The following is a 13,300-nucleotide window of genomic DNA, read 5'->3' on the forward strand; positions in this document are numbered from 1 at the left end:
TCCAGCTTGAAAAATTCCAGCAATAAAATACATTTCTCACATTGTCTCAAAGTCAGAAAAGAAGGACCATATACCTGGTAAAAACACCAAAACACTGTTTGGTTCAGCAAACGCATGTCTTTTCTTGTCCTCACTAAAACAAAAAAAAGTGAGAATACTGCATAAACAAAGAACAACTATTTATTCTTGTTTATTTACCAATTTCGAATAAAAAAAAACCCAGACACATGTATGTGACACTTGCCATTACCTGGAGAGGACAGTGCTTAATTTGAAGAAAAAAAATAAGTGCCATGGCTCTCGTCAGGAGGTCACTGCAGCTTGCACCACACAGTGCCCCTGCTATGCTGCCAATGATAAGACCAACATGACCACTACCCATCACACTCCTTCAAGTGTGACAATTCAGACTATTTCAGACCCCCAAATCATAAGAATGCCTTGGGTGGCAGGTGATAGTCATTTGTTAATCTATATTGAATTAATAATTAACTACAGTTGTGGTCGTCTCTAAGTTAGCCAGACAGCACCACCTTGTGGCAGACCGTCACTAGCACTGGTGTTGACAATTAAGTGCCGGTGCCAGAAACCATTGGCTCAAATTAAGCACTGGGATAGGATATACTCGTTTTATTAGTATTATATAATAAGTCATAATATTTATACATTTCCTTAATCAGCATCTACTTGTCGCATTTGGCACTTTATTTTGTACTCCAAAAAATATTACATAATAATGCTGGTACAGCCTAGAAACAAGCAAGGGAATCTACAGATGTTGTTTGCTTATAGAGTACTACAGTCAGATAATCATTGCTAACCACAGATGCAGAATAATGTACATATTTAAGGAGTCAACGGTTGCCTTGACTATCAATAGGAACCCCCAGTCCATCAATGTCTTCATGCCTCGAAAGATTTTATGCCACTTATCAATGTCCAGTTAATTCAGAGAAGGGGCTCATTTTATACTCTTACACAAGATACTGTAAAGTAACCCAGATTAAAAGTGTGTACATCGAACATCTTCATTTGTTTTAGAAATCATTGCCTGATGCTCACGAAATGCTGGGTTTCTTTTAGGTAACAAGTAAGCAAATTATTAAATTAACTCCTAAAACCCCATGAGTTGTGCTTCTGTTTAGGAAAAATGAGGGTCACCTTAAAAAAACATTTTGAAAAGCTGTTAACCTTTTTTCAAAACTTGCTTTCGCCAATTAAACCTTCCACTGGACCATTGCAGCTAAGAATCAAAGCCTCTGTCCTTCTGGTCCTGTCCACTTCACAGCGGTTCCTCTTTTCACCTGCCTTTTTCCTCCCTGTCATTTATGCCTCACTTCTTTCTAATCTCCCTTCTCTCTTTGTATTCGCTCTTCCTCCCCTCTCCTCTTGCTATGCTCTTCCTTCTCTGGCACTGCATATGATACTCAAGACATTCTGGCATGTGGTCAGAAGGGACTGTAGAGTGAGGTTGAAGGGGGAGCCTGAGACATGAAGGATAACAATGTCTCTCCTGAAGGTAACAGTCACACAGTGCCGTTAGCTGGTTCACTCCACCCCTATTGACCATCGGCCTCTGAAACCCATCCAAACTTGGCAAATTTACTATTGCCACATATTTGCACAACTAACAAGGTCACTTCAATGTCACATTTAAAACAGCAAACTGCAGCTATCGAAAGGAATTGCAATCAGGCACAGGCCACAGAATATAGTAGAGAAATTTACTTTAAATGCTTAACCACAACATGGACTGTGTTCGATGAAGAGCTCGATAAAGTGCTCCTCTCTCAGGCAGTTGGTGTCTCAGGGAACTGTTTTAACTTGGAACCAGAGCGCGATAGAGAAGGAATGACTTCTGAAAATCAGATGCATAGCATGGCAAAAACTTTGTTCACTGGGACAGAGGAAAGCCAGGAACAACCACTGCCGAGTGGAGGGCCTGGAATTTTAGTTGAGTCACAACATACCGCTTTATGTTCCTCACCTCATGTTGTCGCCCTGGGATGCAAGAGTGAATGGAAATGAGACACTGGTTGGAGCAATCTAACGGACTGAGATCATTACAGATGAAGGACAAATTTTGGAAGAAATGATGGAGACTCCTCACCCATCCAATGTTAGACATTTATACTGCTAACATTGTATTCTTATTGATTGTCTATTCTATAGTTATCTTTACATTGTGTGCTTTACTTTTGATTTCTTGTGTTAGACAGTGGTCTTGAAAACCATTTCGCATCGGGATGTTGCTTCGCTTGGGGAACTATAAAGACTTGGTCTCATGTAGGTCGGCCTTACATTTTGATGGGCATGTTCTTTACTTACCTTTTCTTTATTTTTGAGGGGTCACTCTACCCACACCAGAGAGGGGAGATATTTGACTTTTCTATTTACTATTTCAAACTCCTGTGTTGAGTTAAATTATATTTCTTTTAACTGACACCAGATACATTCAAGAAATGTCGGATGTATTTAGCAAAGGCCAGCCAGATCTACTATTTTCAGCGGATTCCAAGAAAATGTAAGTAAATAATGTTCAGGTGGTATTTGATGCCAGTTCAACTGAAAGTAACGTCTGGAAGCAATGAAGTCCTGGGGCTTGGGGGGTAGTGGTGCAGTGAATGGTTAGCTCATAATTCCATATGTGACGTACATATGAGCGCCTTTGGGTCTTCTGGAGACATGTCCTGTCTTTAATTAAAATCATCACCAACATTCATTTACCCCTGGCATCACTAAAAATCCTACTAGAAGAAAAAATTAGTACAGACAGAGGCTTGGAGATCAATATGACTAAAACTAAGCTGATGACTTTTAACCCCTACAAACATTTTAAAAAGGGAATAGAACTGGGGAGGGACACAGCTTTACATACTTGGGTATCATCTTTAGTAAGAATATGTCTTGGAAGTCCCACTTGACAAAATCTGTTTTAAAACTCAAACAATGTGCATTTTGTAATGTATCCGTAGGAAGGGGCCTCTTGTTCCGCTATAAATAACTATACCCATGTCCCAGACACACTTTTGGTTTCCCTGGCCTATGAAAACATGCTTGTATTGCACCAGGCCTGAATGAAAAACTGTTAGTCTTGCATGGAAAGATAGAATTTGAAAAATTGGTCACGGTATTAATGCTATTATGGACTTCCATTAGGGAAATAGCTGGGAGGTGGGTCATTAAAAGGTACCCAATGTGTAACCCTACTTTTTCTGTTTGCAGGAAAACGGAGTAGTACCACAAACGTGCCAAGCCCTTCAGAAGGAACAAAAGTCACCCAAAAGGGAAGGCAGGAATCTGCCAAAATCCTCTCAATATCCTTTAACCCTACCCCTACATCATTAACTGGAGGACGCTGTAATTTCACAAGCAGCCCACTGACAATAATTCAGTTGATAGCAGAAGCCACGTGGCCTTCTCAGAATCCTTGAATAAACAGGTTAGTGTCCGTTTGACACTTGGTACTAAACCTTTAAATAAAGTTAAACACACAAAACCAATTCAAGCATCTTTACAGCTTTGAGCAAAATGCAGCGAATTAAAAAAGCACCTCTAAGGAAGGACCATACCATACGAAATATCCCCCTCTATGGACGCATCAATGCCAATAGAGTTCTGAATATCCTCGCCAACAACAGCATCAACACAATATATCTGGAGGGGAAAGGGGTGATTGCAGCTTCAGAATTTTCCTCTGTAGTTTGCTGTAACTTCAAATGGCATATCCAGCATGCCTGTTATGAGCCAAATAATTATTTCATGCAGGAGAACCACTGAACACTAGGCAAAGGGCCTGCAAGAGGCTAGTCTTCAAAGTAAACTTTTATCTTCTCTGTAGCCTGTACAGTAATGAGGCAGCACAGAAAGCAGCTCTTGGAATTGAGGAAAAAACAACTTGGATGGTGTCTATGGAATATAAAAATAAAAAAGCGTTGGAGACCAAGCCTGTGAGGTACACAGTTGGGCTTCCTCAGGGGCAAAACTGCTGGAATCATCAGATCCCAAGGTTCTACCCCACCCTTGTGTGGACCCAGACAGAAGCAGCAAAGCACAGAAAAGTTCCAGTATAGCATGTTGAAATGTCTCCCAAGAGAAAGGTCAGCAAAAGAAAGCACAAACTAGATAAACCTCCTTCAAAACCAGTACCAGCTCAGAGGAAGGAATATGAGGAGGCCAGAAGCAGAGAACAAAGTCAATAAATCTCTGACAGGTCCTGGAAGTCAAATAATAGGAACTGTGCATCCTGTGGCGTTTCTTGCGTTTTTTTGGGAGGTCACTTCTCTCCAAGGGACTCTTCTCCTAATGAGCCCAGGCCAGGAAAAAGCTTATCCTCCTGCTTTCCAATGGTCTTTAGATGCTTAGAAGAGCATGAATAGCAGGGTAAGGGATCTTGATCAGGCCCAGAGCAACACATGCAGATGACATTAGGGTCAACCAAGCACCTCTGTTTACTACAACCACAGGTTCAAACCCGTAAAACGTAGAAAGTGAGATTTAACCTAATCAGTTAAAACACATTGAGAATTTTTTTTAGAGTTCCAAACCCACCTCAGTAAGGAGCTAAGACATAGGAGCTGATGGTAGTTAGCCAGGCAGCATCTTACATAGGTCAGTTACATAGCTTCTGGGTTGGATAGAGCTGCAAATGTGCATAAATAGGGCCAACTGGTGTCACAGCAAAGGTATTGCCAGGAATAAACACTTTGTCCACATCAATAGATAGGAAGACAGCCTCTTTTTGTGACCTATGGATGATATCAATAAGGTGTAGAAGTCTTTTAGTATTGTCCCCATATTGCCTCCTAGGAATGAAGCCGGCTTGGTAGGGCTCGATCAAACTCCGCATCAATCTGGAGGCCAAGATCCTGGCAATAAGTTTGGCGTCTATATTGAATAGAGAAATAGGTCTGTACGACTCACTAGCTCCAGGATCTTTTGGCTGATTAACAATCACTGATATGGACGCCTCGAAGATCGAGTCCGACAGGGTGCCCTTATTGAAGAATGAGTTAAAAAGTTGAGTTAGGAGGGGTGCGAACTCCTGAGAGAAGATTGTATAAAATTAGGCCGTGAACCTATCCAACCCAGGTGCTTTGGTGGGTTTAAAGCGTGCAATTGCTGCAATCACCTCCTTGATACGTATTGGTTGGTCAAGCTGGGAAATGCACCTCTTACTATGAGTTAGTTTCAACGCCTCCCAAATCGACGACAAGGGGGTCCCCTCTACGTCATTGGTGCCGAGATAATCCATGACTACCTTGCGCATTACGTTAACCAAGGAGGGAGCGCATCAAGAAGAGCGGGGCTGGGACTTCACCGACCCCAGGGTCAAAGAAATCGGGGCGCGGTCTGAAAGGGATCGAGGCTCTATGCTGGTCTCTCTGATGTTAGCTGCGAAGGAAGGGGATATGAGAAAGTGGTCAATGCAGGCGTAAGATTTATGTGCCGCCGAGTAGACGGTAAAGTCCTTTATGGAGGGGTAGAGGTGGCGCCATATATCACATAACTCCCCATCTGCCAGCCATCGGAGGCCATCAGATGTGAAAGCTCCCGTTTGCGAGGAGCTTTTGTTGCAGAGGTCTGAAATGGGATCCATAACCAAATTAAAATCCTACCCCCCCTATCAGTACAGTAGTCTTCTAGCGTATTAAGGACAAAGGGTTCCTGTCACTCATTCGGGGCGTAAATGATAGCCAGTGTGAAACGAACAGAGCCACATTGCATGCACACTACTAGGAGGTGCCACTTAGTTTCAGCAATTGTTGATATTAGCTTGCCAATAAATTTCAGCAAAAAGAGGATAGCTATCCCGTTCTTCTTACTGGGACCCGAGGACCAGATCTGGCGGGGAAACCAGCAGGAGCGCATGCGGGCGGTGTCTTTGGGAAGCAGGTGGGTCTCCTGGAGCAAGGATATGTCCCTACCCGACTGCTTCAGGAGAGAAAGCACTGCTGCACGCTTCACTGGATGATTGAATCCCTGGACATTAAGGCTGGTTATCCATAACACCGGACACGGATCGAGGACAAAGGGGGTCGCGTGGCACACCTCACTTTGAGTGTAAGATAGATTACAAGCAACATAAGCAGTAGGGAATTGTTCAAGCGCCTCTTAGGGGGCACGCTGCAGTCAGTTGGTGTGGAGGAGTAAAAAGAAAAGAATAACCACAAACACAAGCCAGTAACGTTAAGTGATACATGTGGTGACGACAGTCCGTCACAGTGAGCTATTTTTCGCGGAACGTCAGCCATTCAGTGATCAGCCAGTAGGTTGTTGCCTCCTACAGGAATCACAGCTCCCAAAAGGAGAAAGCAGGGAAGATGATATCTGCATGGCTGGTGGACCTCTCCGACTTTGCCAACCAGAAGCCCTACTCCCTGGCCTTCCATAGCAATTTCAGAGTGCCTCAGATTGCACTGACGAACCTGTCAGAGTGGCGAGTACTGCCTGCCTCTCTTTAGAAATTGTGGCCATGTCCAGTTTGTGCCTCCCAGGGACTCCTTTCCTCTTGTGCCACCTGTGCTAGTTGCGGCCCTTATCGTCCAGGAAGCTTGCCCTCCCTCCAGAATCGCCTCCCCCCCTGGAACCAATGACACTGAGTGCCTCCCTGAGAGATTGCATTTCCCACAACTTGCCTTCGTAGTGGAAGATTAGGTGGTAGGGGTGCTGTGACAGGACGGGATTCACTGCACTTCTGAAGTGTAATTGCAGACAAGTCCTGATACAGCACTGGCAAGTGGCCTCTAAACTGGATCAGGCGGGTCTCCCGGGCCTGGCAGAGGATTGACTCCTTGAGTTGAATATCATGCGCACACACAAGAATGTCCACTGGACGGGCAGTTCAGCTCGTTGGACAAGCTATATCTTAATCTTCGTACCTTCAGCTGACCCCAGGATGTGGCAGAAAAAGGCCCCAATGTAGTCACGTAAGTCGTCTCTCTCTCTGCTTGGGCCGGAACCCCACAAACTCGAATGTTGTTTAGACAGGACCGGTTTTCCAGCTCCTGCGCGTGGGCCTGAAGCTCGACATGTTGCTCCTTAAGCAGGGGATCTCCTGCTGCATCATCCTCAGCTCCTCGTCCCTCTCAGATTCATGTTCATCTATTGCAGACACCCTGTCTCCAACTTCCTCCAGATCCCGATACACCTCCAGATCCGCAGAGCTGGGTCCCCATAGCCTGTAAGTCTTCACTGAGGGACGAGAAAATCGAAGCTATGAAGGATATCATGGCCGGGCCATCGGTATCCTTGGCCCCTAATTGGAGGTCTTTGTAGAGTGTAGGTGACTCGGAGGGGACCCCGGCAGCAGATGGCCTGGTCCTGGTCCTTCTTAGATAGCAGAGCAGACATGATGAAGGTCCCCTTGCAAGCACGCCAGGAACGACGGAGCATCTGCAAATCTCAGGCACCAAGATCCCTCACAAGAGCAGAGACGGCCAGGCTCGTAGGACACCTCACCCAAGGGCCCACTGGAGGAGAAATTCCCGGGAAAGCACCAGGACCAGAACAAAGAGGACAAGCAACCCAAAGGCCCGCTAACTGTCCATGTCGGATGTGCCGGAGGTGTTTCCCCGCTGTGAAGCATCCAGCTGGCTCAAAGCGCCTCTGTCATGGGCAAATGCCTCTGCTTAAGGTCCGATGGCCAGATCCAATACTCAAGCATTTAACGGGCTAGGAGCTTCCCAGCAGGGAAACAAGGAGCCACCGTTCAAACTCAGCGCCCTCCAAACATCCAGGAGGGAGGGGAGTCACACCACCCCCTCCCAGTGAAAATGCCCTGTGTGCCCCCCGACAAGGCCCAGCGGGCAGTGCCGTACCATCCACCGGGATGTTCAGGCATCACAGGGCCTGCCAGGATTCAGGCACAGGTCAAAGTCTCCGAGTTTGCCCTCTAGGGGCCTGAAGTCCAGGCAGAGCTCACCTCATCAGGAGCCGCCTTGTGGCAATGCCGCCGAAATCCAGGAGCCAGTCACGGGTCTTAAGGCCAGTACCCTCAGAGGGCACTCCAGGCAGCAGGGGCCCCACGGGGCAGCACTCAACCGCTGCCCGACCGGTAGAAAGGCAGGAACAAGGCGAGCCTAACCCCAGCTCAGGCCTCCTGTGCTCCTTGCTGGCTGGTAAGTTCTGGCACTGCTCTGCCCTCACTCCGGGCCGCTCGCACCCCCGCCAGGGCACTCAGCATTCACCAGGGGCAGCCCCCACACCTGCCCCTCTGTAGGTCCTGCCAAAGTGGTGCAAAGCACCGGGCACACTATGTCAGCTACTCCACAGGGCTAGCGCAGGGAGGAACCCATCGGCCCGCGTTCTCCGTCGGTTCCGCTCTGCATAAGTCTGATAGTGTGTGTGGGCGAGGGGAGCATCACACCGCCACAACTTCCTCACTCCACCCCAACGAAAGGCAGGATCAGGCAGCACCGCAACCTACCTCGCCCTCTGCCAATCTCGGAACTTGACAGGGCACCGCCCATCTCCTCCCGCCAACCCCACTGTCAGCCCAGCCTCCCGGAGATGCCCCCGCCGCAGTCTCTGGGTTCGGCGCTGGCGTGGCTGCGTTCCACACTCCGGTTCCTGTCCAATAGCAGACTGCCTTTCGAATCCTGCTACAGCCGGCCGGCAGCCCTCCTCAAAGCAGCTGCAGCACGGCAGTGCGGCCAGCAGGCCTCGGGCCCTTGGATCCGTCTCAAAGTGCCTCCAGCCTTGCAAGGTCGCTCGGCGCGGAGGAGAGGGGATCGAAAGCTGCGTCTCACCTGACTGCCAGCTTGGCCACGCTCCTCCAAACATACCATTTAAAACAAACAGAAACCACTTAATTTTCCCAGTTATAGTTCTTAGGTAACTATAACTCGCACCTCTGCCATGCACAGTAGTAGTCATTCATTTTTATGTTATCAATGATGTCATAGAACATGCCATGAGTGAGTAAAATGTGAGGTATTTTAAAAATTCACACGTCAATACTTAATCAAAGTGATAGTCAAAATATTGTCAATAAAGCTTTTTTTTTTTTTAAAGCATTTTTCAGGCCACATAATTCAACCCTAGAACTCACCAAAAGGAGTCCCTGTACTCCAGCTGAGAAGGAGAAAGGTCCAGAGGCGACACCGATGAGGTTAACGTTATGTCCATATGTGGTATTTCTATTAAGCAAGCTTAACCAAAAGGAGCAGAGCACTATATTCTGTCAAAGACACGCATAAAGTCAATGAGTGATAAGAGAGGTAGCTGGTTAGTGGGATGTTACTGCATTATGACAGTGTTCTTTAAAGAGGTAAGTAATGCACTATATCCTAAATTAGAGTAGTTCTGGGGTGCTCCTGATGTGGATGTTGTTTCAGATCCTGAGTGCACAGATGGAAAAGGCCTGCAGCATTTTTTGTTTTTCTTTTTTGCCCTTATTAGTCTGCAGACTGATGGTGTCGGAGTCAGTGTGCTAAGGACCAACAGAGGTGGTGCACTTGTCTGCAAGATAAACAGGGGTTGCTAGAGCTGGTTCTGATGGGCTTGTAAATGAAGCATTTGGTTCTGAAGATGGTGGGGACAGGCAAGGGAAACCAATGTAAGAACCTGGAGCTTAGGTAATCTGAGCGAGCCAGGCCCTGGAGATTGGGTCTGATCAGTGGACCGTTCACAAAGAAAGACAATTCACACCTGTCAACCGCACTGGCAAAATACAAACACAATATTCCTTTGCTATCTTGTAACATAAGTAAACAGGCAGAAAGACAGCAGACACCTGCAGGAAAAACTGAGGGGGATTGGATAACTCATGCCCTGACCCTTGTATGTGGTAAGGCCACAACATGCTATATACCTAGAGCAAACTGCATACAAAAGTGAACACTCACCATTGTATATACACTGTGAATGTATTGCACAACATGATAATAGGTGTCATAAATAGACCCTGTGATCACTCCTTGAATGGCACTGAAGACAGGAAAAGCCATGAGACTGCTGTGGACCAGTCATACACCACTCCCCCTCTTGAGGTAGAGGGGGACAAAAGAACTAGCGACATCAGTGAACCTTGCAACGAACCAAGATAAATATAACCACTGGGTGGCCTGAGATGCCTTCTCTGATAACAGGGCAGCTCTAAAGACTGATAGTCCTTTCAAAGGGTTCGGATTGGCAACAATCAGGCCCACATTAGCATTTACTACGCAGAAGCAACAGACTTCATGATTAAACATTTAGAGGTAAGCCAGACCGTCTCCCGAACCAAGACACATTTGATAAACCAAAAAAAAAAAAAGGGGGGGGGGGTGTGGGGCGGTGTTGGGTAGCAGTGAATCTGGTGGGACCAAACAGCAGGCCAATGAAATAGTCCTCCTCCACAGATGTTATTCTATAGGGGACCCAATCATCACAAACTGCCCTTCATCCAATAAGACCAGATTGTTGATCGAGTCCCATAGGCAGGATGAAGGATAGCAGTACTTAAAGACTCTGTTTAGTAAACATAAGTGACAGTATCACACCTAACAACTACTTCCAAATGATTGGAGGAATGAGCCAAATATGCGAAAGATTGAGCCAGTCATACTAATTCTGCTACATGGGATTTCGGTGGCTGAACTGCAGTTGAGAGACTATCAGCTTGACGCTTCTTTGAAAATGGCAGGGTTCTCAATTAGAAAGGTGGAGATGAAATCCGTAAAATAGCAACATACCAGTAGTCCATCAAGTATAAGTCCTGAAGAATCATAATTTTCCAATATTACACCAGGAAAGTTCAACATTGCAGTTTCTTCAAAAACGGAAAAGAGCAACTGCTGAGAGCTATGGGGCTGCATCATATATTTTGTACCAAGCTAAGTTAAAAATCTGGTTCCAATGAAAAAAACATACATCTCATCACCAGGAACAGGTTAGAACCTGGTGGAAGAAAATAAGTACTATCTGTGCGACACCCTACCACAAGAAACTGGTCACAGTCCTAACCCCTCAAGAGAGCAACATAGATACAGCAAACAAAAGCACAGACAAAGGCGATATTCCAGTTTGGGCTCCCAAGAAATTGAAGGACGGTTGCTAATTTGGGTGGGGGACTAGGGAGGGGTGGACACTGATGCTCGATCAAAGGACTCAAGTCTATACAAGTACAGGAGGAACCCCTTCAAGGCAAGAGTGGTGTACACTTAATGATGCAACACAGTGAGATTGAGGAACTACTAGTATAAATGGCATAGAAGGCTACGACCCATCTCGGACAGATGAAAAGATACTCTTTTTTACATAACCTCAACTCCACATGCAAGGTTTGTAGTCTTGTTAGACCATTCTGTGGCCTTTGACACAGTATATCATGATAATTTAAACCAAAGACTGCGTGACATAGGTGTCTGCGGTCGAGCACTTAGTCTGTTATCCTTCTTCTTAGATAATAGAGCGCAAATCATCAGCCTCAGAACATCTTACATTACCTTGCGGTGTCCCAGAGGGCTCATCTCAGAGTCCGATACTTTTTAATATTTATGACTCCCCTGTTGAAATAGATTACATATATTTTGGCTTCTCCATGGTATCCTACGCAGATCGTGATCTCTCTTGAGGAGAACGTAGAGGAAGTCTCTGCTAGGTTCACCACTTGCATGGCCGAAACAATAGACTGGATGAGCTCCCATGCCTTGAAAGTGAACTCTGATAAGACTGAGGTTCTTATATTCGGGTAAGATTCCTCCTATTAGAACTCCTCTTGGTGGCCAAAATCCTAAGGAGATTTGCCCCTCCCAGTCCCTAAAGCTAGGAATCTAGGTGTTTATTTTGATGCGAACCTCGTGTCGTCCTGCTTCCTGATCCTGAAAATGCTCAAGAAAGTCCTTCCTTTCCTACCACCCGAACTCCAAAAATCAGTGGTCGTTGCACTGGTACTATCTTAGGGGCATATTATCAAGCCAGGCGATAAACTTATCGCCGCTTTAGCGGCAGTAAACTGCCGCTAAAACGGCGATAATGGGCTTGATAATATGCTCTATGGAATTCCAATTGAAGCCCATGTTCGACGTCCTTCACATTTAACATGGGGTTAAATTGGAATTCCATAGAGCATATTATCAAGCCCATTATTGCCGTTTTAGCTGCAGTTTTCTGTCGCTAAAGCGGCGATAATTGTATCGCCTAGCTTGTTAATATGCCCCTAAGTTAGACTATTGCAATGCCCTGTACGTGGGAGCTCAGCAAGGCATTCTAATTAGACTGCAGAGGCTTCAAAATGCTGCTGTCCTGAGCTCTCACAAGGCCAAAAAAGTCTGATCATGTCTTCAAAGACGGACAAAACCTGCACTGGCTAACTGTCTGTCAAAAAGAGGGGAGTTTTTAAGGCCCTCTGTGTAACGCACAGGGCTCTCTATCAGCAAGGCCCAGAGTTTCTCAGACAGTACATTTCTTGGTACATCCCTACAAGGGTATCGAGGTTCTCATCAGCTAATAAGGTACAGACCTCTTCCATCGGGAAAGTGTCCTGGGGAGGCAGAAGTCTGGTCTACAATGCATCTACATTATGGAATCAAATGCCCTGGGACTTGAGGAACCAATTCAATCATTTCATTTTCAGAAAATCATTTAAGGCCTGGCTCTTCAACCTCCCCCAATAAGTTCTTGCATTGACTCCTTGAGAAAGTCAGCACCATGACGCCTAAGGGCAGACACCACTTTACAAAACTATAATCATCATCGTCATCTTCTATAGGTTTTGTATTGAGTTCATATTATATTTTATAGATTATTATATTACATTTAAGTATGTAATCATGTATCACATTTCAGATTTCTATAATGTACAAGTTGAGGTTATAATAAGCTCCAACCCTGATCTTTAATCTCATTGCAGAGAAGGCATAGCTCATTTCTCTCCATCTCATCATCTCTGGAACGAGCTTTTGCAGACTATCTCTAGAGAAGTGGGGTGCTGAAGTGGGCCTTGTCTATACAAAAAAAAGGAAATAAATCACCATCTTCACTCTAATCCTTTTTCTCCAAACTAGTTGTACCATGGGCAGATGGGACACGAGTACACACAAGAAAACGCGTTTCTTCCTCGCTCAAGTTAAGTTAATGATGTTAAAAGTATTACTTATGCATGTGCACTTTTTTATTCTTTGTTTGACCTGCTGTATAAAAGACACACCGTCAAGCTTTTTGGTGCAGAACACAGTCAACCAAATAAACTGTATGCTGTTTGGATGACTGCGATTCAATAACCTATACCGCTCTCTTAATGTCAGCCTTTCGTGTAAGCAGCTGTCTTAACTTTGTATCTTGGAGATTATGAACCATTTGACCCAGAAGAGTGGAG

The 13,300-nt window shown here is 45.6% G+C and overlaps 1 protein-coding gene across 1 annotated transcript in view; it reads right to left on the reverse strand.

The window, feature by feature from the left end:
- TDRD9 (tudor domain containing 9) overlaps positions 1-13,300 on the reverse strand; it is a 2,714,501-nt gene that overhangs the window by 1,884,804 nt on the left and 816,397 nt on the right. The window contains exon 9 of the mRNA XM_085626273.1: positions 75-133. Within this exon, the coding sequence (XP_085482399.1) occupies positions 75-133 (59 nt within the window). The remainder of the gene's footprint in view (positions 1-74; positions 134-13,300) is intronic.

The sequence above is a fragment of the Triturus cristatus genome, chromosome 9 (assembly GCF_964204655.1).
Source record: "Triturus cristatus chromosome 9, aTriCri1.1, whole genome shotgun sequence".
Lineage (NCBI taxonomy): Eukaryota > Metazoa > Chordata > Amphibia > Caudata > Salamandridae > Triturus > Triturus cristatus.